This window comes from Pelecanus crispus, chromosome 1 (assembly GCF_030463565.1).
Source record: "Pelecanus crispus isolate bPelCri1 chromosome 1, bPelCri1.pri, whole genome shotgun sequence".
NCBI lineage: Eukaryota > Metazoa > Chordata > Aves > Pelecaniformes > Pelecanidae > Pelecanus > Pelecanus crispus.
The window spans coordinates 93,663,362-93,691,180 of record NC_134643.1 but is presented as its reverse complement, the minus strand read 5'-3'; the positions used below and the strand labels follow the sequence as shown (position 1 = coordinate 93,691,180).

General features: G+C 46.7%; 1 protein-coding gene across 1 annotated transcript in view; it reads left to right on the top strand.

The window, feature by feature from the left end:
- The window catches only part of SIDT1 (SID1 transmembrane family member 1), a 48,480-nt gene that overhangs the window by 11,316 nt on the left and 9,345 nt on the right, over positions 1–27,819 (top strand). Inside the window, exons 2-16 of the mRNA XM_075711207.1 lie at positions 8,111–8,232; positions 9,184–9,354; positions 9,579–9,624; positions 12,286–12,387; positions 14,124–14,207; positions 14,809–14,902; positions 16,114–16,185; positions 16,581–16,674; positions 18,314–18,357; positions 22,731–22,802; positions 24,469–24,617; positions 25,254–25,327; positions 25,865–25,931; positions 26,613–26,686; positions 27,266–27,389. Coding sequence (XP_075567322.1) covers positions 8,111–8,232; positions 9,184–9,354; positions 9,579–9,624; positions 12,286–12,387; positions 14,124–14,207; positions 14,809–14,902; positions 16,114–16,185; positions 16,581–16,674; positions 18,314–18,357; positions 22,731–22,802; positions 24,469–24,617; positions 25,254–25,327; positions 25,865–25,931; positions 26,613–26,686; positions 27,266–27,389 — 1,389 coding nt within the window. The remainder of the gene's footprint in view (positions 1–8,110; positions 8,233–9,183; positions 9,355–9,578; positions 9,625–12,285; positions 12,388–14,123; positions 14,208–14,808; positions 14,903–16,113; positions 16,186–16,580; positions 16,675–18,313; positions 18,358–22,730; positions 22,803–24,468; positions 24,618–25,253; positions 25,328–25,864; positions 25,932–26,612; positions 26,687–27,265; positions 27,390–27,819) is intronic.

Genomic DNA, 27,819 nt, shown 5'->3' with positions numbered 1-27,819 from the left:
AATATGGGCTTTTATGGGAACAGGGCAAAGGAGCTCTAACCAGCTGCTACAGGGACCAAATACAGAGTGCTGAACACAGGGAATGTGGAAGGAAGTCATGAATAGTGGTAATATAGCATATACCAGTTTTAATGTGGGTAGGAAGTAAGAGTAAGTGCTTAGATCTTAAAGAACACCGAGTCTTGAGAATCTTGCCTCCAACCTCCTGGTAATCCTATTTCTTACTAGTATAACACTAACAATATTGTAAGATAATGGAAATGGCAGGAAAGCTGGCTAAACATTGTAGATGGTGTATGGTCAGCTTAGTTTTGTGGAAAGAGGGAAAACAAATGAGGGGTCTAACTGCTGGATCACAGCATAGAGAAGGGACCTTCTCTCCCATCTCAGGAGAACCCTATCAAAACGTTAATCACCAAATTGTTTCTCTTCCCTTGGCCTTCTCTGGGATAGATGAGAAACTTTTTTGTTTGTGGGTTTTTTTTTTTTTTCTGAGGGTGGTCAAACACCATAACAGGTCTGCCAGAGAGGTTTTGGCATCTCCATCCATGGAGATATCTAAAACCTGACTGGGCAACTGGCTTGAGGTGACCATGCTTGAGCAGTGGCATTGGACTGGATGATCTCCAGAGGTCCCTTCCAACCTCACCCATTCTGGGACCATGTGATTTATAGCAATGTCCTTTTGAGAGGTGCTGTATGGTTGAGCCTTATACCATGGTAGGCACCAAACATGTAAGTGGCCTGCACCTTTGCCTTTGTGGTGGAGAGGTGCCACAGGGGCAGCGGTTAAACCTTTCTTGTAGTAGGGTGTGGGATGCAGGATTTGCCTCCTGGTACTGGCCTAGACGCACAGCAGAAATCCTAATCCTGAATGTTTGCTCTGTGGCAGCTGTTGCTCTTGATACCCCTAGGAAAATGCTGCAGCCCTTCTCTGTCATAAGGGTACAAGAGGCACAGGTAAGCCATGTGCTTAGTATCCTCCAAGACTCATCTTGCACAAGCTTCGGTCATCAGAATCAAAGATTAGGCTAGACGGAGGTGTCATCTTGGGGAGTTCAGTTCCACTAATTTTATAATAACCTTGGGATCAGTAATTCATGTAATTGCATGAACAAAATTGCTTTGAGGTCTGTTGGCAAAGACTGAAGCTTTGAGGACCACCAGGGTTTGAAAAAACAGGCTAGAGTCTCCAGGTGAGATATCAGCAGAGCATCAAAGAGGAGGAGAGCAGGATGCTTGAGTGCTGCCCAGAAGAGAGACTACAGATCTGTCATCTGGGGAGCAGAAGCGTTGTTGTGCAACTGCTGGAAAGAGTCAGAAGCAAGTGACTTGGAGGGGCTGGGGCGGTGGGGGGGAAGGGGAATGCACCCCAAGCACTGCAAATGAGGCAGCTTCTTGTCATTCAGTACTGCAGCAGGAGGGTGACAGAGCTGTGTGCTGTGAGCTGCAGGCTTTGTAGCACTGTCCCTCTTAACCTGGTGTTTCTCAGGGTCATGGAGTAGAAACTGTACAGGGAGCAGGTCTCGGACTTTGAATGTCTTGGTCACTATTCCCAGTTAAACTCTGAACACGTTGCTTGTGGCCCTCTGCCTCTTTTTGCATGCTTAAGTCTCAGCATCTGTAAAATGGAGATGATTACTGCTGTGAGCATATAGCATATCATTGCAAAATCAAGAGGCCTTTCAGTAGTTGTATATTAACTATATGGGGGAAGCTAAAACCGGCAGAAGTCTTTGGTTACCTGAGCAGGCCCTGCAGGCATCTGGAGTGGCAGTTGCCACAACAGCAGGGCTGCCTGAAAATAGATCATCAGTCCTTAACAGAATGAATTAATCTTGGCATTGCTTATTGTTAGTTAAGTAAACATCTAATAGCCTTGGATTCATAGGCAGGTCTCTCTACTTCCACCCCCCCCACCCCCCCCACCCCCCCCCCCCCCCCCGCCGCCTTCCCCCTCTTTTTTTCTTTTCCTCTCTTTCCTTAAAGGAAACTTGACTGCTCTTAGACTAGTAAAGCACCTAAAGATCTCAAAAAAGATATGCTCAGTGCTTTCACCTGTAGGTTAAGGAGAGAGAAGCAAGTATCAGTGTTGACAGCAAAGAGGAGGCAATTTGTAACGCTGTGCATGTAAGGGCAGTAGCTCTTGCTCGGGGATGTTCCAGCCACCTGGGTGAGGAGCAGCAGGAGCTCAAACTGGGACGTGGAGTGGAGGCCTGTACTGAGTAGGGCCTTGACTGCTTCCAGCTTGCAAAATTTTTCAGCTGCATTATTGCACCTGCAGCCATTGTCTTAATTAGCTTTCCTCTCACGGGAAACGAAAATGCAAAGTCTTTTGGCTAGATTCAGCAATGGACATTAAGGCTAGCAGGAGGGTGTCGGGGTAGAAATGTGTGTGAATGGAGTGCTAATGAGTTGCTGTATGAGCAGTTTAACTGTTGGGCTTGTCCAGGAAGCTTTTACACAGGTGGCTTTGTCTTGTAAAAGAAGGGAGAGTTATGATCTCCAGAGTTGCCTTGGGCAGTTACAAAGCCGCAAAGCTTTCATGCCTGGAGTACTGTGTCCAGTTCTGGTCTCCCCAGTACAAGAAATGTATGGACTTACTGGAGTGAGTCTAGTGCAGGGCCATAAAGATAATTAAAGGACTGGAGCACATTTCATATGAGAAGAGGCTGAGAGAGCAGGGACTGTTTAGCCTGGAGCAGAGAAGGCTCAGGGGGATCTCATCAATGTGTATAAATAGCCGGTGGGAGGGAATGAAGAAGAGGCAGGTTCCTCTCAGTGATGCCCAGTGACAGGACAAGAGGCAATGGGCACAAACTGAAACACAGGGGTTGTTTTGTGGGTTTTTGGTGTTTGGTTGTTTGGTGGTTTTGTGTTGTGTGTGGGGGGGTTTTTTGTTTGTTTGTTTTGTTTTGTTTTGTTTTTTAAACTGTGAGGGCAGTCAAAGACTGGAACAGGTTACCTGAGAGGTTCTGGAGTCTCCATCTGTGGAGATATCTGGAACTTGACAGAGCCCTGAGCCACCAGCTCCAGCTGACCCTGCTTGAGCAGGGGGCTTGGACTAGGTGGTCTCCAGAGGTTGCTTTGAACCACAACAATTTTGTGACTCTGAGAACAAACCTATTTCTGGGCTTTCCAGAATGGGAGATGAAGTAATACGTACCACAGTGAAGGTAAAAGCTACTTTCTGTAGGAAATGCAGTCAGAAAAATTCAGATGCTTCATGAGGAGAAGGCTGTTCAGCAGTGACTCCTCACTTATGGTTGTAGCTTGTCTCCTTTCTGCCCAAGTGCTTTTTTTCTATCCTGCTGGTCCTACATCAGTTCTTCCACACTGCTGCGTAAAATAGGACTCAACGTGGTACAAATTTCACCAGCATGAAGCAGGCTGTCTTTAGAAAGAGTCCCGGGGAAGTTATAAGGCAGCAATGGTCCACCAAATCTGAGGACACAGAAATTAATCTTCCATTATCTAATGGGCGATTCCTTTGTCAGCAAAGATTTGGAAGGATTTCAGCCTTTATATGCTCCTTAGAAAACATATCTGTGGGGAAGGAGCAGAGGTGCCAAGAAGTGAATGAACAAGGGGTGTCAAGTGGACCTAGGAAACATAACAGGCCTGTAAACCGGGCATGGAGGATTTATTCTCCTCATGGAGATGAATGGTTAACTTGGCTCTCTGAAGATCTCGCTTGCCATCACTGTCACTTATTGGATTAGTTGAAATAAATGTGGCATGCCAGATGATCACCAAAACCTTGAAAGCTTATCAAATTGGGTGGATAAGAATTCAAGCAGCACTGGAGTTGAAAGTATTGTTTGCTGCTTCCCTTCCACAGCAAGTCGGGTTCCTTACATGTAACCAAGATGTGTCTTGGTCCTGCTTTTGCTCTGCTTGTCCCCACCTCTCTGGGCCTTTCTGGCAAGCCAAGGTAGAACACAGATGCACATGTGAGCTCTGAGGGGTGTGGGTTCTTCTAGGCTACCATGCACTGAGGCTGCCCTGGTGACTTGGTTATTTGTCCCACCTAATATTTAGTTGTAATTCAGTAACTGTAATTCAGTTTCCTGAAGCATCTTCTAGTGCTATTTTAGAAGGTGATGACACAGTTTAAATGACCCTTTAAAAAAAAAAACAACCACACACAAAAAAACCCCCCACAAACAAAACTTTTCTTTTTAACTTGTTGGATATCTTCTTCCTTCCTCTTCAGTACAGCAGGCCAGTTAGCCTGATTAAAATTACTTTAAAAAGCATGAGGTGGGGAGGAGAACACTAATTTGAATAACTTTTTGGAAAAAAGATGTGATGATCCTTGGTACTTTCTGCTTCTAAGTAGACATAACACCTTCCATAGCATTGTTGCCTGCATGCCTTGACCTCTAGGAGAGGATATTACCCATAGTCCTAGACTAAGGCAGTTGCCCCTTTATAGCCCTATTACAGTGAGTGGTGATTGAGCTACAGCAGCCTGAAGGGAAGCCATCAGCTCAGCTGGTGTGACGCGTAGGATATGGTAGGGTTACAAAGGGCAAGGGTGGGATGCTTATGTCCCATTAGGCATTGTAAGTTACTATCTTCTGCAAGGGCAGGAATTGCTATTTCAAATTGGATTCTCTAGTAGAGGTTCCCAAGGGAAACAGGCTCCAAGACTTGCCTGTCCTCTTTGGATTTAAGGGACTGCCTCGTCCAGCAGTGAGCTACATCACACAGGCACTTGCTGCTCCCAGGTTCTAGGCTGCATGGGCAGGATGCAATGTAAGAGTCGAGGCCAAGATAGAGGCATAGAACAGTTATGAAGTTTTGTCCTCTTCTGGGATTTACAGTGCATGAGGTGGAGTCTGAGTATAAATCATTCAGGTGTTGGTTGCTCTGTTCCCCTTATTCAGTCTGGTTTAGCTGGGGGGTGGGGTGTGTCAAGTTAATAGTGCTGCAGCATGTGTAGCATGGGTACCTCTGTAAGCCAGCCTAATTCCAGCCACAAGCTCTCAGCTGCTGTCCCCATGAGCAGCCTCGCTGGCTGGGTGATTTTGTTCACCCAATGGCGTGCATGGAATTACGTCTCCGTAAGGCTCCAGCTCCTATTGCTATGTACTCCTGAAGGAGGTGAGGGGATGTTTTCTCATTTTTCTGTTTCCATACGAGCTGTATTGAAGGGGTAGGCAGCAGTCATTCTTGTCTGCCCATGCGATACTTTGTTCATTTGTGCAGCAGGGCATGTTCCCCACATCTGATGCAGGGCTCCACAAGGCGGGTAAGGGTCTTGCAAAGCTGCGTTAATGGTAAGGATGCAAGGGCAGACCTCAATACCTTGCAAACCTCATTGGGAGAGAAAATCCTTCCTTTTTGGACAGGACTTAGAGGGCTCTGCTTTGTTTGGTGAATATTAAGAAAACACTTCCTTGCATCATCATATGTAGAAGTGTTCAGGGATGTGGTCTTGATGTGGTATTCCGCTCTTCATAAATCTAAGAATTCCACAAACTGGCCCAACAGACATTTAAGATAAACACATAAAATGTCTAGTGAAGGTCTTGGACTATGAAATACTGGTATTAAAAATAGTCCTCCAGCCTTGTGTTGGCAGTGTTGTGCTTGTCTACTTATGAAACAGTATTTGATTACATGGCCATGGCTCCTCAACTGTAGAATACAGGTAGCGTGTATTCTTGAGTAAGCCAAATGGCGTGAGAAACTAATAAAGCTGGAAAAGACACTGTGCCAATGGAGATAAATGACTTGCTGTGTATGCACTGTAATGCAGTAGTGGGAAGAATTGGGATTTCCAAAGGGCTTAAGATTAAATCATAGAATTATTCTTACTGTATCTTAATAGACATCAAAAGCAGTATGTTTTTGCTATGACAGAAAGTAGAGCTCTTTCCTGTGTTTTGTAGGATACCTCAGAGCAGGTTTTTCTTTTGGCTGACTTTCTGTAAACAGTCTGTCAATTTCTGTTTATGCATTTTTCCTCTTAGAGTCAATATTGACAATACTTAGGAAGATCTGAGGTGGGAAGAAGAGGCACTCACATGTATGCAAATTTCACTTCTGTGTCCAAAGCCTGGGCAAGCTGTAAAAATAGTACTTTTTTCCTTTTTTAATACCACTCAGCATTAGCATATACTTCAAATAGCCAGTACATTTCTTAAATTGAGAATTTAGAAGAAGTAGAGATGCAACTTTCTAAGTCTTCCAATGAATACAAATTAATTGTCTATTTAAAGTAAACCTGACTTTCTGCAACATATGCATAACCCATGTAGTTTCTGTATTCCTGAAGACAGTGCAGAAGATTATTTCCCAGTGTCTAGCTTGCATTTGTGAGTAGTTGAGGATGCATAATGCAGTAGTACCATTTGCAGTGAGTCCGATGTGAGCTCCCCGTTGCACTGTGCTGATGCACCCAGCCCTGGAGGGTTCACAGGCTGGTGTCCAACCAGAGGCAGTGTACATCACTTCACCTGTGGAGGTGGGCTTGCTTTAACTGTTTCATGGGCAAAAACCTGCTGATCAGGCAGCTGGAATGTGTCCTTTCTGCAATGATAGTTGGTTTCCCCATGGATAGAGAATGGCTCCATGTGTTTGCGGGGCTCTGGCTTGACCACTGTGTCTTCATGCTCCTTAGATTTATTTTCTTGTTCGGTTCCAAGGTCACTTCATTTGGGTTCCTGTTCCTTGTCACAGTGACTACAGCAAACACCTACAAACAAGCAGCAGCTTGTTCAGCCCAGTCCCTGCACTTCCCAGGTATACCAACGTGTGCTGGTTCAGCTTCCCCACAGGGCAGCCACAGAGACTAAGAAAGACATAGAGTAACCTTCCAGTGCTGTCTGGTGGTGATGGTGGCCTAGTGTGTTGATACCCTTCAGGTTTTACCTGTGAGTCTTGCTTTGTAATGGTGTTTTTCTTAACTTGGTTTTAGCAACCTACAAGTTTACTTGGAAACAACATTGTGTATGTCATTTTTGCGGTCAGAAGGAAAAACTGGAAGGCGTGCCAAAAGAGTATTGCAAAGGTTTAGAAACCAGAAGGCAATGGAAGAAGATCCAGTGTTTGCCCTTCTATCTCAAAGGGTTTTTAATTAAATTATTTGTGATGTTTTTTGTTGAAGACACTATTTTTTAGGAATTGGTGGCTGTAGCCTCTGTATTTTGGTGATGATGGCAGGAAAGTTGATCAAGAAGGTGTTTTGTTCCAGTAAACTAAACTCCTATGTGAGCGTAGAATCACTAAACAAGAATAAATAGGAAATTTTCTTTTAGACTTGTGATTGTAGATGCAAGCCTTCTTTCTGAACATGGTGTCCTCAGTGTAAGCATAAGCTGCCATCTCAGGTAGCTGCCCTTCTGCTACCTTGCAAACTCTGAATGTTTTTTCAGAAGGTGGCACCCCCTTCTACATTTACTCTTCTTGGAGGGTATAAAGTTATCTACAAAAAGTCTTCCACTGATCTAGTGAGAGTCCATTCTAATTTTTCAAGATGTGGTGGCCTTAAAATGTGTATCTTATCTACCTAATGTGCTTTCCTCAATTAAAGGCCTCTAATCAAGATGTACTGTCTCTTCTGATGAGTTATGCATTCTCATACCCTGTTTTCTTGAGCAACGCATGCAGCTCTGGAGAGGGAGCTGAAGAGATGTTCTTTTCAAATGGAAAATGTGCCATTTCCATTTGGTGCAGACGAACTGCTTGCTTGCCACTCAAAGCAAATAGTAACTGAGGGCCGTCTATGTTTTGTGTGTGTTTGCTTAATTTTATAACAGAATTTATTCACATTGCTCCCAATTGGGTAAGTGGAAGCTACCGAACTCTCTTCTGTTTATGTCTGCTGCATTTGTCCACTGTGTCTTGTCTGACAGTCACCTCTGATCTGGGGACAGGGCTGTGATTCTGGATTAGAGCAGCAGCAAGGAGGCATTTCTGTAAATGACCTCTGGATCTGAATAACCAGTCCAGTGACAAATACTGCTGATCCCCCTGTGGATATTGTCAGCATCTGGGTCAGTCTGAGGAAAGGGACAGGCTTCTTCCACCTAGACTTGGAGCTGTCTTGTTCTTCACCTTTGGCTAACACCTGTCTGTACTCTCCTTTCTCTTCCCACAGGTAGATGCAGTGAGGGTGTATGTGAACAGCAGCTCTGAGAACCTCCAATATCCTGTCCTGTTTGTCGTTCGCCAGCAGAAGGGAGTGCTGTCGTGGCAGGTTCCACTAATTTTTCGAGGCCTGTAAGTACTGGAGTCTCTTTCTTGTCTGCCAGCTATATTCAGCATCAGCCTTCCTCTGTGCTAGATCTATGTGTGTAGACTGCAGGGCTTGGTTGCAAAGCATGCTTGCTCACTGTCAGCTGAACTTAGGAAGACCAGGATTTGGTAGGTAACCTCATTTGGCAGCCTGTTCTTCTCTCTTAGTTTCTCAAATATGTATGTGGAGTACCAGGAGGCTTGTCTGCTGGGGATCTGCCTGCATCACTAGACAGTGAAATCTACCAAATGGCATTGTTGCCATTTCCACAGTTGCTTACAGCGTGTGCAAGTAGTTCTTGGGCTCTAGTTTGGAGCAGGGTTTGAACAAGCTCTCAAAAGAGCACCGTAACTGCTGCATTACAGTGCATTTGGGGAATAAGGGCTCTCCTCTGTTTCTCACCCCAGATACACCTAAGTTGAGTCTATTCTGGGGGGTGGTGGTTGTTTTGGGGGTGTTTTCTTTGTCAAAGTGATGCTGCTGTGTAGCTTCAGCAACCTCAGAGCTAGTTAGGCTGCAGGTGCTGAGACTTTGCAGACACCTTAGACCATCTCAGTGGTGAAGCTTCATCCTGTGACTGAAATCCTGGTGCCAGGCAGCGCATATCCTGCAGTGTCTTGCCTGATGCAGGGGATGCATCTTTCTGCCTCTAGCAAATGGCAGATGTGCTAGATCTGCAGATGGCACAGGCAGCCTCAAGGGAAGTGAAATGCTGGGGATGACCAGTCCTTTGCACAGACCACAAGAGGCAACAGAGGTGGAGTTTGAGCTCTGAATAAAAGACTGAATGGTCTTGGCCTTTCAGATTAGTATTTCACTCATGCAAACAGTGGAAAAATAATGTTATTCTTAGAACTGCAGAACAACTTTTAAACTGCTATCTTTCTCTCTCCCCCATCCCATTTCCCATTCCCTCCTTCCCCTGGCTGTTGTAGCTATCAGAGAACCTACAATTACCAAGAAGTGAGTCGGACCCTCTGTCCCTCTGAGCCAACACCTGAGACAGGACCCTCTGACCAGATTATATTTGTGGATGTCTCTTCCATGGCACCATTTAATATTGCATATGAGCTGCTAGTCACCAGGCTTGAGAACTTCCAACTTGAGTAAGCTGGGATGTGAGAAAACAAATGTAACTTCTTCATGTATCTGTAATACAGGGATTTGGTCCATCTACCTACTCTTCCCTTCTTTTTCTCTCCCCTCCCCCCCCCTCCACCCCCTACCCCCGTCCCAAAAAGTTATTTTTTCTTTTGGTTAATCTGAGGGTACTGTGTGTATTCCAACTCTGAAAGGTTTAGACTTCAACATGCTGGCATTTCTTTTCTAGGACCAACAAAGCCTTTAACTTTACTGCCAGTCCTTCCCAGCCCCAGGTAAGGAGGAGTCCTGTGTGGCGTTGCTTGTATGTCTTACCACATTCAAATGGTTGATGTGATCCTATGTCAGAGATGGGAAAAGCCTTATGTGACTAGGTCATTTCCCTCTTAGGACACAGGGAAACTTCCTTACTGTTGAATTTTCTGTGGATATAGTGAAGAGGTAGCAGTGCCTCACCCCCTGTAGGGACACTTTTGGGTCCTCTTGCAAAGCAATTAAGTGAACCAAAAACCATGGCCACAGCAAATAAATGGTGTCTGTAGTTCAGGAAATTCCAGAAACGTGCAGAAGTCCAGAGGCCATTGGACTGCTACACTTCATGGGAAGTGAGATGGTGTGCACCAATGTCTTGTTCCAGCCAGTGCTGGTTCCATTGCCCTAGCATGACTACCCAAGATCCAGTATTTACTGGAGAAAAATAAATACGTAAATAAGTAAGCTGTAAAGGTACAACAGAACTCAGACTGCTATTCCTTGCTCAGGCAGCAAGTCAAGTTATGAGGTGATAAATGAAATGCCTGGTTATTAGTTCAGAAGAGAGCACACATGTACAGCATATCCAGCTGAGCAGCCTTCTTTAGAGCCCAGCTGATACAACAAGCCCTCTCTTGAATGAAAATGCTGATGGCAGTAACTATAGTGATACAGGAGCTTGTAGAGCTGGGAGAGTATGTAATTTACCTAGGCTGTCTGGTACTCCATTTTTGTTGTTGCTTTCACTGTTAGTAACGCCACTTAATTTTAGGTTTCCTATTACCAGGCATCCCAGCTAATCTTTTTTGCTGTCAAATGTCTTAAGCTGGTTTGCAGATATATCAGTATTTTATACTATAGAAGCACAGGGAATGGTGGTGGCTCTTTATAAACCCTCATTATTTAGGATCTTGTAATTTGAATGTAGAGTATTTAGGATCTGGCCTGGAATTAACTTTGTGACTTTGGTCTGTTATTTGTCACAATTAATATGAGATTGGTGACTTTTAATTATAGGCCAGATGTAGAGTAGAAGATGAGTGCTTCTTAATTGGTATAATGCTGAGGTTTGTGTAAGTCAAAGTATTAAGTAGTCCGCAGGGGGACGAAACTAAAAAAAAGGTGATTCAAAATCTGCATGAGTGTTGGAATAGCCCTAAGACTGGAAAAAGACAACCATAACAAAGGAAGGAGTTGTTGCTCAGAACCCAGCTCATGCCTGAGGGCAGAAGGAGAAATTAGATATGCTCGTATAGGTCAGGAGTGTTTATACCACTCACAGTCTGTGCAGGAGAGAACTGTATGTCTCAATGCCCCTTATGTTAATTCTGTACTCTAAGTGTGGCTTAGAAAGAAAATTATAGAAGGGTCCTCATGTGTGACTTCCTGAAGGAAGTATTCCTAAAGATTTCCAAGGGTAGTGCACCTGGGAAACCAAGGAGCTCAGACTGCCAGCGTCCTTGCTTGGCGGAAATAAAATCCACTCTGCTGAAGAAACCAGCTTGGTGAGTTGTCAGTTTGTAAGGACTTGCGGTTTGAGCCAGTGTTCCCTCAGCAGTGAAGGGACCCTGCTCTGAGTGGGGGTGGGGTGGGAATAAAGGCTTTAGTAGAAATGGGCAACTTGGAAAAAGCCTGGGTGATTTCTTTCCTATCCCTGCCCTTCCAGTTGGGGGCCCTACTTCCTGGGTAGGGGGTGGGGAAAGGGAAATTAGAAACGGCTGGCCCTTGCTCAGCACTAAGGTTTATGTGACACAAAGGGAGCTTGCCAGTTGGGAATGTCTCAAGTTATGGTTTTGGAGTAGGAGCTCCAGTAGCTTCTGTCCCTATGGGCTATGCCTGCCCCAGGGTGGCAGCAGCAGCTCCCAGGTGACCATAAGGAAGGGAGGAAGATGGCTGGCGGCAGTCCTCAAGCTTTGTGTCCTCAAGCCAAACTCTCAGGGTCTGGACTCCATGTGGGGTGATGGGAGCCCTTTGCAACAAGCCTGCCTGCTGGGGTGGGCACAGAAACCCTACTTCTCCGGCAGCTGGCTGGTGTAGTACATCAAACTTTTACTGGAGAAATATGCAAATAATGATGTTGCCTGGGACATCTTTTTCCCAAATCTGAAAAGGCCCTTGCCAGGGCAGGGAACCATTACCCTCTGCCCTCAAAACGAAACAAAACCAAAAACCCTCAATCCTACAACTAATATTGGGCATTTATTTATGAAACTCTTGACAGAGTTCAACTGCTTGACCTAATACTTTCCACAATCTCTCTTTGAGACAACTCATCTGAGAGAAACTCCATGATATGTCCTGTCTATAAAGTACAGCCAGCAGTATGGAAACATCTGGAAATTGCTCATAGCAACGTAAAATGGAGTAGGCTATAAAATGAAGTCACTTTAGCTTGATGAGGTGGGAAAAAAGCTTAAGGGGAGCAGAAGCTATGCTGTATCTTGCATCTTGAAGATGTCCGTGTTTAACAGCATGCTATGCAAGGGGAAGAGTAGTCTGTACATATTTAATCTGCTCTTCTGTAGTGTAAGGTCCTAATATTTGAAATCTGAATTTTTGTGACATCCTTCCACATCCAATCCTAAAGCCCAGCTTGGGCTGTGCAGGTACCTTAGGGAGGCTCTGAAGCTACTGGCAGGGATGATTTCTGGACTGTAACTCTCAGTACTTTGCTTTCTCCTCAGTATTTTCTGTACAAGTTTCCTCAGGATGTCGATTCAGTCGTTATTAAAGTGGTGTCTGATGCAGTCTACCCATGCTCGGTTGTCTCTGTCCAGGATATTGTGGTAAGTCTGAGCAGAGAAAGGTAAGAAGCTGCCTGCTGGAGCTCTGTGTCTTGATGTGAGGGGGTCTATGCCCCAACAGAGAGAAAAGACCTAGGAAGGGCTTCACCCTGGTGTGGTGGTGGTGGTGAAGGGAGCCCCTGAAAGAGGAATGAAAGAGGAATGAAAATCCTGTGGGAAGGAGGCAAAGGCAGAGATGCTGAGTTCAAGTAGCTCATACGGAGAATTTTGTTGCAAGTAAGTGAACAAGCTGTTCCTCTCCAGCCTGTCCACAGGGCATGTGTTATGTTCCCCTTATGACGTTTAACACCCTGATGCTTTGCAACATGGGTCAGTCTGTGGGGTGGTGTTGGATGGGGTGTTGGTGGCTGACTGTCCTGGTTTTGGCTGGGATAGAGTTAATTTTCTTCCTAGTAGCAGGCACAGTGCTGTGTTTTGGATTTAGTAGGAGAAGAATGCTGATAACACACTGATGTTTTAGTTGTTGCTAAGTACTGCTTATGCTAGTCAAGGACTCTTCAGCTTCCCATGCTCTGCCAGGTGCACAAGAAACTGGGAGGGGGCACAGCCAGAATAGTTGATCCAAACTGACCAAAGGACTATTCCATACCAATGTGACATCAAACTCGGTATATAAACTGGGGGGGGGTTGGCCGGGGAGCAGCGATCGCTGCTCAGGGACTGTCTGGGTATCAGTCGGTGGGTGGTGAGCAATTGCATTGTGCATTGCTTGCTTTGTATATTATTATCATCATTATTGTATTGTTATTACTATCATTACTATTTTACTTTATTTCAATTATTAAACTGTTCTTATCTCAACCCAGGAGTGTTTCTCACTCCTCCGATTCTCTCCCCCATCCCATCGGGGTAGGGGGAGTGAGCGAGCGGCTGCGTGGTGCTTAGTTTATTGCTGGGGCTAAACCATGACACTGAGGGAGGGGACGATGCGGTTCCCTTGACTCTCCCCTGCCTCAAGGCAGCATGGGGAGCTTCTGATTTCCAGACATGAGATCTCTCCTCCTTTTCAATTCGATTTCCTCTCTCCACAATTACTCATCCCCTTTCCTGGGAAGGGGAGAACAGCTGTTCCCTGCCATGGAGGTTGGCTGTTGCTCACAGCTGGGAAATAGCCCCATGTTTCTCCTCCTTTCCCCCACTCCCTGAATGATGCAGGGACCTGCAGTGTGGAAGCAGCAAGATGCCTTGCGTACTGTCTCTGAAGTCCTGGCAGTTGCCTTTAATACCTGGGGTGAGGAGAGAAATGGCTAGCATCAACTCCTGCCCACATCCCTGTGTTTGAATGGTAGAAGGGCAAGCGGGAAGACTATGACAGGTGATTTTCAACCTGTCAGGTATTAAAAGTAGTAGGAAAGAGTAAAACGAGGGCAAGCACTTGGCACATACTACAGACCGCAAAGCATGTGACACAACCAGTGTCCAGCTGAGTGTATGCGCTGCCCTGTGGGAATCATGGAGTGATCAGTCTGGCTGAATCCTCTTCTGGGATTAAACTGCAGCCCTCTAGTGAGAATGCCGAGATCAGTGAGTGCAGGCCACAGCTGGTGTCTTCAGAGCAGCTTTTCTAACTTCTGAATGGGTACTCATTGTTTTGTTCCCTTTGTCATCCCAAGCGGGGCCTTTTTCTGCTGTTCTGCACTGTCTGTTCTCCTGCTGGCTCCTTATGAAATTCATTTGGGTTTTGTCCCTGGTTTAACCCTTAGTTGTATCTGTTTCAGTGCCCAGTGTATGACCTGGACCATAATGTAGAGTTCAACGGTGTTTACCAGTCTATGACAAAGCAGGCAGCCATAACGGTGCAGGTGAGATGCTGATTTTTGTCCCAGTGTTGGGTTTTTTTTCAGTGGCTTGTCCTGTGCATCCCTAGTTTTATTTTGTTAATTCTGGTATGGCTGTGTTCCTTTGTTATTAGATAGCTGGTATCGGTAGAAGAAGAGATGTTACCTTTTACTGCAAAACCTTGTTTACTTTTGCTTAGGTAGGTGCGTTACGGCTTAGGTGCTGAGGCTCTAGATCAGCGTGGCTGCAGCCAGGTGTCTTCTGTTTGAACCTTGGTTCTTCTACCACCAAGTGGTGGTAGTAGAGCCTTATAATGAGCAAAGCTTAGGTAGATGTCTTGCACTAATTAAAATAAATAAATAAATGCATTAGCATTGGTTTGCTTGTACTGGGGTACTACTGTACTGCGTACTGATGAACTCAGCTTATTATCAGCCAGGATGAGGGGAGCATCCCCAGAAACCAAGCTCTGTCCCGAACACACAGGTCTCCATAAGGCTGGTGCCTGTGTAGCAACTAAAACCTGATCTCTGGCCCTGTGGAGATCATCACCTCTGCTTTGCATTGGAGGGAGAGGCTGCTTCACTTCTCATGGGTTCTGTCATCTTCTGTCCTCCCATGCAGAGAAAGGACTTCCTGGGTGAGCAGTTCTTTGTTGTGTTTGTCATCAAGCCAGAGGATTACGCCTGTGGGGGTTCTGTGCCTTCCTCCATTCATGGTAAGTTGCTCTGGGAGGCAGATTTTGTGGCTGCATCCAGGTGGTGGAGCAGCAGGAGTCCTTGGGGACCTTCCTGTGGGATGACACAGGATGGTCATATAGCTCTATCTTATCCAGGTAGCTCTGAGGACGAGTGAAGTATAAGCTTAATATTGTTGGGTAGGTTAAAAGTCTTGATCAACCCTGGAAGTGGCTGGCTAGTATAGCACCTGGCTTGCTGGGGCTATGTGCTCTTCTGAGGAGTCACTGGAGATGCTGGAGACACCCAAGCAGTGCTGCTTACAACTTTTTGTGGTTTTTTCCCTACTGCTGTGTATTATGTCCCTGCCTGCAGGGAGGCCCAGATGGCAGTTCCTGCAGCGACCACCTTCTCCAGCTGTTACCTTGGGATCTATGACAGCCTCCCCACTAGGGGAAAGCAGGAACAACTAGTAATTTGGGGGGAAATAATCTTATGAGAGACTTGTTCTAGTACCTTTCCCAGCCAGAGAACACTGTGTCTACCTCCTGGGCAGTGGTAAAAGCAAAGCCTCCACCACTCACGCGATGGGTGAAACTGGAGTCGGGGTGCAGGTGACCCCATGACAATCTGAGCCCATTTCAGACCAAGGACATTCCTATCCTCAAAGCTGGATGGCTCCCTCCCTGTAGGAGAAGCAAGACTGCAAACAACAGATACACTGGGCTTCCCCAATTCCCACCCTAAGAGAGAATTGTCACCTTCCAGGTGTCTTTCTCTTATCCTAAAGCTGTCCGCAGAGCTGTACTGGCAGGGTGTGCTAAGCCCTGCTGAAACATAACAAGACTCTAGCATGGCATGCTGCACAGAAGTGTTTTGCCAGCAGAGTTTTGGCCAAAGGCAAAAATGGTGTCCCAGTATTTGTAGTGACAGAAACTGCCCTTTGGGGACTAGATGAATAGGAGATGAGATACCTGTGGGATTCAGGCATCCAGATTTGAGCAATGTATGGAAGACTCAAGCAGTGATTTCTAGGCTGAAAAACAGGCTGTGGATAGAAGGGAGGTGGGGGAAACATATGGAAAAGGCTGTACATTGACAAGTCTGGGAAAGGTTTAGAGTAAAACCACACACAGATTTTAGTGAAAAGCCAGACTCTGGTGTTTTTGCAAGTGCAGAGAACTGAGATAAGGGCCAGAGATCACTAATGTTTGATTGTTTTTACATTTGCTGTACACTTTGCCTCTCACAGGGAATGTCAACCGCACCTGGAACCTGCAGCGGACAAAGAACCTTCAAGTGACAATTGTGCCCTCTATTAAAAGTCAGTGTCTTTGTGCAGAGCAATGCAGCTTTGTGGGGGGACTTGGCAATTTTGCGTAGGAGAGTATGCCTGGGCCGGCAGCCCTCTGATGGGATGGTGCAGAAAGCACCAGCAGAGGACTCAAAACCATTGCAGTCCTGGTCCCTTCCAGGAGGTGTTGTGTAGCACAGGGTGGTCTCAGAGGCACACCAGTTAGCACTGGGAGTGAAGAAATGGGGGGAGTAGCTTGCAACAGGTTCTGGCGATTCCTCTTGAAGAAAGAAGATGGGTCTTGAAGGACTGTTTGGGGCTGGGTGTTGTCACCAGGTGGTGTTGGGAAGAGCAGGGCAGGAGAGCTGGTTCTGAGAGGGGCTGTCCCTGCTCTGTGAGCTGACTGATGTCTTCTCTTTCCTCAGAGTCTGTTTATGTCCAGGCCATGTTCTTCAGCTTCCTGAGTTTCCTCTCCTTTTACTTGGGCTCAGTGGTGGTTGCTTTTGTGCACTATATCAGGTGAGTTGAGGGGTTTTACAAGAACAACATTTCTGTCTCTCTTCATCGTCAGAGATGCCTCACCCTGCAGTGAATTCAGGGCAAGTGGGGTGGCAAGCATCTGAACAGAGCAGCCAGACAAGTCCATGACTATTCAGTGGGCTCCTACAGACCACCAGCCAGAAAACTTTTCTTCCTCTGCTGTGGGGATCATGGCAAGGATAAAAATCTAAGGCTGTGCCCTCTAGCTTTTGTAGTGCCCCTACCCTTGGGTTTCCTTGTGTGAGGACACTAGGTGGCAGGTGGGAATTGTGATGGGGCCAGTCTGAGATATGGGGTGCCAGAGCACTGAGGAACAAAGGTACTTCCCCGAGTGCTGGACTGAGTACTGCAATAAGTGTCAGTAAGTGGCAGTGACCCAAATAGGGCCTTGGAGTCCCAAGAGTGCTGGTTTCCTTCCTGACCTGCCTCCCCTGCCCCAGACCTTGATGCTTGGGCTTGTGTTGAGGGGAATATCTGTAACTGAGGTGAACTTGTGCACAGCTATCATGATAGGTTGTTCTTGGCAGGAGGTGGGGAGGAAGCAAAACTCTTCCCAGTTGCCCCAGGGTTCTTGGCTCACTGGAGGTGATCTTGAAGTGAGAGCAGGACTGGAGGGGCAGGAAAAGGACAACAGACTAAAAAGGAGGTAGGATTTGCTCCTGTAGGGCAGGTAACTGCTAGCACAGGATGAGAACCTTGGTGGGGCAGTGGTCAGGTGCTCTTAAGGTGCTGGGGATGGTGGAGTTTGTTGGGATCTGTCACTGCTGCCTGTGTAGGCAGTGACAATGGTTAAGCAAATCCTTTGTCCAAACTGTGGAGACTTGAGAGTAGGGAGGATCCTTCACCACTCTTTCCTCCCCTGCTGGGCAAAGGTTGGTATGAGAAGAGCCATATAAAGCTTTTGGCAAATAGCAGGTTGGTTTTGTGGGAACCATATTTGTCAGCCAGCTCCTCAGACTGAACGTGGCAGAGTTTTTTTCAGCTGCTTCAGAAGAGGGGATCTTAAAAGTTTGGTACTATGAAGCAAAACAATTTCAAGATGGGACCATGGCTTAACTTCAAGAAACATCAATGAAACAACATTTCATTGGAACAATTAAATGAAATTACTTGAGTGTGTGTGCTCTTTTTGCTGTTATTTTTTTCTTTGTTATGAGCATATGGGGTTTTTTTTCCTACCCTCCCTGGCTTGGCACCTGCATTGAAGGAGGTGGTATTGTCATCTTAAGCATTGTGCTCGTGTGTGCCTCTGGTTCCTGCTACCCTTTAAGTAGATTCTTATGTGCTTGGTCCCCTGAGCTGGGCAGTTTGGTTTGGGAAGATGGTCTGAGAGTCTCTCCCAACATGCACATATAACTGGCTGTCCTGCCTCTGGTGGATAATTGAGGGGGTAAAAAAAACCCTCCATTACTTTGGAAGCCTGAGAGGTGGACAGCAAGCAGTCATGGCTGAGCCATGCCTTGCCCAAACAGTATTTTGTTTGTTTGTTTTTGTTAGGTTTTTGTTTGCTTGCTTTTTAGAGCTTGCACCATGTTGGTGTCCTAGATAATCCTGCCATGGCTGGCAGGTGATGGGGTTTGTTGTCTATCTCATGAGTGCTGCCTGTTCTTTTTTTCAGGGTTCGGAGGAAGGCTTCAGCTGGGAGATTGAGTCCTGAGGATGGTAAGGTCTCTCTTCTGTTGTGTGACAGCTTTAAGTGAACGGCACATGTTCCAGGCCAGGCAAGGGCAGACTGTCAGTCAAGTACCTTCTGTCCCTTCAAGCATTCTTTCCTGTAAATGTACCACATAGTCTCTGGTGCTGATGAAAGATGTTAGAGCTTCCTCTCTGCCCTCACAAGAGAGGGCACTTGCAGCAGGCTCCCCTGAACCTGGTCCTTACCCCTGCCCTGAGGAGCTGGCTTTTAGAAGGGTGGAGAAAGGGCAAGCCTTGGCTAGACCTGCCTACAAGCTAATGTTACCAGGTCTGTTCATTTCTAAACAAGGCACTTTGAGTTTGTCAGCTCTTATGCTTTAAGATTTCCTCTGCCTGGTTCAAGCATGGGGTCTCTAATTTTTTAATTTAATTTAAATTTTAATTTGTTTTTAACTGGGAGTTTCAGACAACCAAGTGAATGAATGTCTAATACAGTTAGGTAGTGGTGTTTGTGTTATTTACTTTGGTATCAGATTCAGTTTACTTTATGCTGCACCCATGTTTCAACATACTGCAGATTTGTGCGTTATAAAAACATAGCTGCATCTAAAAGGCTACCAGTGAAAGATGGAAATTTTTGTCATGTGGATGGCGGGGGGCACTGGGAGTTTCTGCTTTCTGGAGAAGTGTGGGAGGCTGGCAGTTTCATTTTGTTTAAATATTTAGTGCCTGCAAAGTAGTTCAAAGCATTGGTCTGAGGATAAAGGCATCATCATTTGTACCTCTCCTGGGGAAAGGGAGGTTGTTATGTTTTGGCAGCACTGAATGATTCTTGGTGAGTTCCCTTTTTTAATACCCAGCTTCTTCAGTCTCTCCAGTCTGCTACATACCACCAGATTAAGCATACTAGTATAACTCAGCTGTGCTTAAAGGATCAGCAGTGGAAATTCTCTCTGACCTGGCATCACTTGGGTTAATATTTCTGCCAAGGACCTGGTTTCTTCAGCCACTGAGCTCTACATAGGCATCCCTGTGTGTGGAATGTGTGTGAAAGGTTTTCTTCACAACCAAATGAGCAGGGGACTGTAAAAATGTGCTTAAAAATATTCTGATTTTAAGTCATTTGGGGTGGATTTTGCTGTGAGACAAGAGCAGGTCTTAGGGCACTGGCGAAATGGGAAGGGCCTGTGTGTTGGGGAGTTTGGGGAAGCTGAAAGGACCTGACCAAGGCCCTGGAAGAGCTCCAGGCTGGTGACAAGGGATCACTGTCTAAGGCAAAGAGGAGCAGTCTCAGCTGGGAGACCAGAAGCCCCACGGAATGCTGCTGGTGCTGCAGCTGAGGGTTCAAGTGCTGAAGGCAGCTTAGAAGCTGCTTTCCAAGCTGCCCTGGTGAGAGGTGGAAGTTAAATTCTGGTGCTTGGAAAGTTCCTAAAGAAGCTGCAGGGCACAGATGCTGTATTTAACACAGATCTGGAGGGCAGAGAACTGGTTCCTGGGCAGGGAGGATTGTTGAACGGTATCCCTGTGAAAGGATGGGGCAGTGCAGTTCCTTCAGAGTTTACAGGTTTGTTCCCAGAGGCACTTGCTCCTTTTGTGACCTGTCCTCTCCCTTGTACTCTATGCCACCTTCACAGAGTCCTTTCCTCTGGGGAGGAGCCATGTCCTACCCTTATGCTGTTTCTTTCTCTTTTGTGTCTCTTCAGGGTTTGTGACTGACTGATGCCTATAAAATGGTAACTAGCATCTTCCCTGTCATAGACTCATAGAATGCTTTGGGTTGGAAGGGATGTCCAAAGATCATCCAGCCCAACCCGCCCACAATAAGCAGGGATAGCTTTAACCAGATCAGGTTGCTCAGAGCCCCATCCAACCTGACCTTGAATGTTTCCGGGGATGGGGCATCTACCACCTCTCTGAGCAACCTGTTCCAGTGTTTCACCATCCTCATAATAAAAAACTTCTTCCTTATATCTAGTCTGACTCTCAGTTTCAAACCATTACCCCTTGTCCTGTCACTACAGGCCCTGCTGAAAGGTCTGTCCTCATCTTTCTTATAAGCACCCTTTCAAAATTGAAAGGCCACAGTAAGGTCTCTCCCCAGAGCCTTTTCTTCTCCAGGCTGAACAACCACAACTCTCTCAGCTTTTCTTCATAGGAAAGGTGTTCCATCTGTCTTCCAGGTCACCCAGGGCACACTAACTTTCTCTCTTTTTTTTTTTTTTTTTTTTTCTCCTCTCCTCTTCCCACCCACTGGAATGTCTTTTCCCCCAAAGTACCCCTGGATCTCACCTTCTCTATCACTCCCCTTTCCTTTCCCCTTCCCCACCAAGAAAGTGTGGTTGCAGGTGCTGAGCAATCTGTCTTTGCCTGTTGTCTTTGAATATCCTGCAACTTCATGTGCCCCTTTGTTCCTGTTGCCCATCTTATGCCCAGCTTCTGAGGTTAATTTTTTTTTTTTTTAAATAATGTGGGACACCTCCCATTCCACATCATCTCTATCTGGTGGAGGCAATAGCTGGAAGAACCACACCTAGTGTGGTACATTTACTTTGCTGACTCACTTGCACACTGGGAAGTGGGACTGAAATTAGTGGGTGAGCTGGGTCTGAAGCAGCTGTTAGAGACAGGGTGAGTGCTTTTTCTCCCTGGCCTCCCTACTTTGTCCAGATTTAAATCTTCCCTTGGTCACTTGGGAGAGAAGGTTGACAAGTCACTTGAGAGCATAAAGCCTGGCCTAAAATAGGAAGGAAGTGTCCCTGTGGGACAGGACTGATGGGAGAAAGAAGTGTGCATGTGCCTTGGTGCCATGAACATGGGGAAATGCTTCTCTCGCCCTCTTCCCAATGATCTGGATTTCCAAATGACTTTAAAGCAACAGCAAAAAACTGCCACGAGAGAGGGAGGGTTGCACAGTAGGTGAAGAGTAGAAGGTGGATCTTGTTCCTGCAGCAACCTACAAAAATATCCTGCTAATCCCACCCCAGGGCTGAACGGGTGTCATGTCGGGGGCTGCGGCGTGCCAGAGCCTTCCCTCTGGTGCTCAATCCATGCCATTGTTGTCTACTTCATATGCTCCTCCTAGCAGTTCATTGCCCTGCCAGAGGGATGGGGCAAGGAGGGTAGAGAAGCTGAAATGGAGGCCAAGTCTTAGCCCGCAGCCCAACAAGCACAGTGAACTTGTCAAAGGAAAGCAGTAATTTGGACTTGAAACATCAAATGTCATCACTCTATGGGTGCTCCCCTGCCTAGGAATTGTGCTTGGGCAGGGAAAAGTTTTGGGCTCTTTACATATGTGGCTAATGGAAATGGTATTAAAAAAAACTACACAAGGTGTTACAGAAGTGCCCAGAATTGCTAGCTGGAAAGAGGAATCTGCCTGTGCCTATCAGTATGGGACAGATCAGGTACTGGGAAGCCAGAGATGCAGCTTGGGAAGCCAGGCCATTGCCAGGCTGCAGTAAGGTTGCTTGGCTTTAAATACTATCCCATGTTCTGCGTCCCTTTGACAGGCCACATGATGTTGTTATGAGGGTGAAGTTTTACAAGTAGCTGGACCTGTCTCACTGTTTGTCACCACTGGAAGTTGTGGTCCCGCTCCTCCTGCTCTTGCTCCCTCCCGTTTCGGGAGATGGGCATTTGACCCCTCTGTGAGGGGGGGTTCAGCTGGCTGTGTTTCCTGACGTGTTTGTCTGCTGCCAGTTCAGCAGTTGAGCCCAACCACAGAGGGATCAAACAGGTACCAGGCAAAAAGAGAGAATGTGAAGCCAGGTGGGGAATAGTCCCAGTGCAACCCAACTCAGTGGTGCAGCCCTCCTCGCTTCAGATGTGCGGGCAGGAGGTGGGGACTTCCCAGCCCTCAAAGGCTTGCCCCTCTTGTCATCAGCACAAGATTGTGACCACTTTTTTGCATGGCAAACTTTTGCTTTCTACTTGCTTGGTTAGAACTATGTAGCAGCTGTCTTGCCAAAGGCTGTCTATGACCCTTCCAGGGATAACTGGAGGTAGCAATATTTGAATAGATCAATGTGTGAGGCGGGGAAGGAGAAGAATTAGAAATCCATAAAGGTGCTCTGAATATCATGAGACTTGCTCTAGAATTTGCCAAGTCTTGCAGCCCCATAATGTGATTCCTACAGGGTGCTGGAGGGAGGCTTGTGCTTCTGTGAGTTGAACTGGCAGCTTGTTTGGGGAGGCTGAAGTGAATGGGCTTGCCTCACGTTACAAAGCAAGGTTTTCCCTTTGGCATAGTATGCTCTAGAGGGAGACTGCCATCTGTTTGGAGAGTTGCTGCTTTTCCCAAGCCCCTCCAGCTCTTCAAGATGTTTGTATTCACCTTGGAGATGTGTTTTGAAGCACTGACATGAAACTAACTGTCCCTTTTGGGTCTGTTTCCATTGCAGGATCTGGGATTATGACGTCTTCGCACCCCATCACAGCCAGCACCCCGGAGGGAAGCAGCTATGGTGCTATCGGTACAGTATCTTCCAGAACTGGGGGCATGGGGAGGGTTCTGCCTAGGGCAGGGGAAGGCACTTTAAGGTGCTTTATAGCCAGAAGAGAATAAAGCCACAAGCCGCTTCAGGAGCAGATTGCAACTACTTGGGGGGGGGTGGAAATTGCAGCTTGGGAGGTTCAGGTTGCACTTTAGGGCAAAACATCTACATCAAAAAGGTGGCAAATCTCTGGAAGAGGTGCCCTGTGAGACTGTCATTGGAAGTGTTCATCTCAGCTAGACAAAGCCACAGTCACCTGATAAGCATTGGTGACAATGCTGCTTCGTGCGGGAGGCTGACTAGGGACTGACAAAGGTCACTTCCAACCAAGCTTCTAGGAGTCTCTTATTAGCTCATCAAGCCTGCATTTAGACCAAGCATGCCTTTCACTGGAGGGCTGAAGGGTTGTGTGCCGCAAGGCAAGACAGAATCAGAGCTTTTTGCAGTCTAAAGGTTTCATTAGGTGAGAAATAATGTCATGCTGTCAAGAGGTGAACCATGCCCTGGCAGCAGAAGAGAGAAAAAAAAACTCCCAAGGATCCTGCTAATCTGAGATGATGGGAAATGCCTTCCTTTGCCAGAGTATTCTTAGTCTCTTTACAACAGTTTTCCCTCCTATGGAGAGATTGGTATTGAATAGCTCAGTGCTGTGGACTTTTGGGCATAATCCTTGAATTTGACAGCTTGGGGACCCAGGTTGCAGGGTGAGGTGGTGCAGGTCCAGGGCAGCATGAGGCTGCTGCTCAAATGAGAGAGGAGAGCAGCTCTGTATAACTTTTGGTCCCAGCTCAGGATGCATTTGCTCACTGTGCTGTAAAGACAGCCCTGACAGTCCAGATGTCACCCATTTGTTGGACTGTGAAGGTGTGGTATCTCTGAATGCCTGACAAAGAAACACAGAACTGATATTTCATGAGGTTTGGGAAAAATTCAGGAGGATTCAAGTCCTGGAATAGAGTTGAGGGCTTCTGCACCACCCTATCCCTCCTCCCCAATTCACTAGGAAATGCTTTAAAATCATTTGGGAAACGAGGAAGAAACTTGTGTTCTGCTCATGCCTGTATGGGCAGTGGGCTGGCTGGGAGCTTGGTCAGCCTGTGGGAAGTGCAGGCAGGTCCTGCTGACCTGCAGGTGACCGGTACCGTGCATGCAATGGGAGCAAAGCTAATGCTCTGCCTGCTTTGAAAAAGTGACTTTCTTCTTTGTCTTTTGTTCTACAACATTTTTAGAAAAGCTTATATATATAAAGCTTATATAAAAATCTGGATATTAACCAGGTCAGCCTGTTTCTGACCTCTGAACAGTCAGCTGCTTTCACTAGGGCTTTCTGGCTTGTCTCAGACTTCCAGATTTCAGAGCCCAAGCTAGTAAAGAGTAGAAAATGCCAGAGATAAAAAGTAACAGAATAAAAGCAGGGCAAAAACCAAAAATCTGCAGAGGGAGAAGATGGTCCTTGAAAGTGCTCTTAGCTGATATCTGAGACTTTTAGGAAGGTTTGTAATCATGGAAAAACTTGTTCCCTGAAATGGCCATGACAACGTGTCCCAGCAGATTGCAGCTGATATTTGGGGCAGCTTTCTTATTGCTGTGCATAGAGGGATTTAGCCTTTACCCTGCCTGTTTCCTTCTCCCCGCTCTGCTCCAGACGAGTCAAGCTCCAGTGGTGGACATCAGTTGTCTTCCCCTGAGCGCAGGCCACCAGCTGGTTCTGACACAGACAGCTCTGTGGAGGAGGAGAGTGACTTTGACACCATGCCAGAAATTGAAAGTGATAAGAACGTCATCCGCACTAAGGTATGGCTGGTGTTGCAGCTATGGCCATGATGCTGGGCCATGGATACATCTGAGCCAGGACCAGTACTAGTCACTTGCCAGGGTTTTTAAGTTTCTGCTTCCCTTTTAGGTGGATTTAATCTAATAAAGCCAAATGTGCTTCTTAGTGCTTTTTCAAAATCTAGAAAGTTTTCTTGCTGTGCTAAGTGTGCTGCTGAAATGAGTGATTTAATATGGAAAATCAGAATGTATCGGGGACTTTTGAGAAAGGAGGGAGAAGCCCAGAGTGTCCCAGAAAGTCCAAGGAGGTGGGACAGGATAGGGAGAAAATAATGTGCAATAGTGGATAGTTACCTGGTACGAGTAGTGTGACTGCAGTGGATGTACAGAGGGGCTTTAAGCTAGCAGCTCTCAAACTGCCTCCTTTTGTCACTCTGCACTGCTCTGTGTGGTGAGAGCCATTCCTGGAGATCAGAGGGTTTTGCAGAACTCATTCTGCACAGAATCAAGGGACACAATGAGCTCATTGTAAAAAATGGTCCAACTAGCACCAAGCTGCATATTGTCTAAATACACCAAGATCTTCTACTGGCTTCTGTAGTCTTTATTAGTTCTTTTCTATTTTCTTCCCTCTTTCCCCACCCACTAATGTTTTAGGTGTTCCTCTATCTATCAGACTTGTCCAGGAAGGACCGGAGGATTGTCAGCAAAAAATACAAAATCTATTTCTGGTAAGGAGAAGACAAACTGGTAAGGCCCAAGCTCTGGACCCAGTCTCTGGTTGTGGAGTCTGTCCACATGCCCTTCTTCCGAACTACACTTTAGACCTGAGGATATTCTTTGAGCCATCCTGTAACACATTCTGACCCTGTTCCAACCAGTAACTGCAGATCCCACACACCTCAAATAACGATACTTGTGGACCAGTGGATTCTGGTTTGCACAATTGGTTTAAAGTGTGGTAACAACCACTGTGCTGGAACATACTGGGGAAGGTGAGAATTTGGCACTCCAAACACATGAGCTCGTGGTCCACATCCTGGCTTTTCTTGTGCCTTTAGCATTTGCCTCCTGTTTGCATTAGCACATTGGCTCTTCTGCTTCAGGAGATCATAACCAGAGGTATAAAGCTCTGGCTGGAAGAGCAGGGTCTGTGCCCTTAGGCACTGAGTTGCATGCATTCCTCCACAAGCACTGTGGGGCTCTGTCCTGGGTGTGCACCAGTTGTTTTGGTGCGTGTAACTGCTGCTACTGTCTCCTCTCTGCAGGAACATTATCACCATTGCAGTGTTTTATGCCCTGCCGGTCATCCAGCTCGTCATCACTTACCAGACGGTGCGTTGGGCTTTGTGTGGCTATCCCCCATGCTTGGGTACTCTTGCCTTTAAACTTGCTCTGTGGTTGCATGGTGTAAGGATGACAATTGCAGTGAAACTGCAATCACCCAGGAATCCTGCTCTCTGAGGGGCAGTTTACCTTAGCTGCTCTCTCTGCACCATGTGTTTAGTGTTGCTACTGGCTTGGCTCACTGAGCTTGCAGGTCTGCTATTTTTGCTTGGGAAGTGGGAGTGCAGCTGTTTTCCTGATCATCTGATGCCTCATTTGGGGCCTGTTTCATTTTAGAGGCAGGACGAATCTGCTGTTATCTCTAAAAGACAACTGAAAGCAAGTAGGGTTTGCTGTGATAGGAGTGATTTCTCCTCCTTTCTCCCCACCCTTCCTATCCTGCTGTTATTCAGATATCTGCAAGCAGATCTATTAGTGGTGGGGTTGAGAGCACACTTTCCTCTGAAGACTGTCGTCAGGTTTGTGGCCTGTGGCAACATCTTGCCCACCCCCCACCCCCCCCCCAAGCCTCACTTGCAGTTGTCAGTACTCCCCTGTGCCAGTGCTAGGGCTAGGCTGTGTCCTGATATGCCTTGTGTACATGCAGTGTTTGCACAAAGCAAACCCCCCAGAACCCCCAGAACAGGGAGGATTTGCTAATATCAGGTCTCCCACCTCTTCTCTGTCCAGGTAGTGAATGTGACAGGCAATCAAGACATCTGCTACTACAACTTTTTGTGTGCTCATCCCCTTGGAGTGCTGAGGTGAGTCCTGCGGTCACTGCATTATTGTCTCATGACTCCTGAGTGTTTGTGCTGTGCCCAGGTTAGGATTTTATCTTTGCCAGGCTCACAGTAACTGTGTTGATAAGACCACTGAGAGTTTAGGACTCTGAGCTTTCTGTTTTGCTCAGCAGTGGCTTTCTGTTGCAGTAAGACACATGCACGCAGGAACATATGGTGCCTGGGTTCCTGTAGCAAACCCACGGCACAGCAATGAGGTGCTCCTATGCTCTTTTGGATGCTTTCACTTGTATCCAAGGAGCAGCAGCTCTGCAAAGAAGTTCAGATCAGGCCTTTCAGTGCAGCATTTCTCTGAACTAATGTGGGAGTGAAAAGAAAGCCCGGAGTCAGGAATCTTGCAGAGGAAGTGTTAAATTCACTGGGGCAGGTGAACTACTCAACCTAAAATTGACATCCAGGGTGTAAAACTGGCAGGTGTTTGGCAGCTGATGAGGTGGAGGATGGTGGGGGGGGAGTGAAATGGATTCAGCTTATCATGGCCCAGGGTTCAGCTTCCTGCTGCTGTGCTGCCTTTGTCTTAAACTTTCTTTTTCCCTGCAGTGCCTTCAATAACATCCTCAGCAATGTGGGCCACATGCTGCTGGGCTTTCTCTTTCTCCTCATTGTGTTGCGAAGGGACATTCTCCACCGTCGGGCCATGGAGATGAAAGATGTCTATACCCTGGTAGGAAGCATGCTTGCATGGGGCTGAGTGGAGGGAGGAAAGACAGGGAGAACTTGAAAGCCAGAGTGATACACAGTGGGTTTCCATTTGCCTTCCTTGCTGGAGGATTGAATCCTCCTCTTTTTTCCTCCCCTGAAAAAGAGTCTAGGTGGGGCACTTATGTTCTTGCACACCCCAGTACTTTGCTGCTTACAGTATGTCCATACTGCCGTGGTAGCCCAGCCTGGGCTTGCAAAGACAAGGAGATGAGTACAGGAATGACTCCTGCGGGTGTGGCTTTTCCTCTAGTGCTCTCCATGGAGGAACTGGGACAGTAAGAGTGTCCCAAGATGCTTTTGTTTATAGTGATGGTTGACTTGACTTATACAATCAAGAGTTCCTTCTTGGCACTCTTGTTAGCAAGAGGGAATAGAGCTGCCTACAATAACCC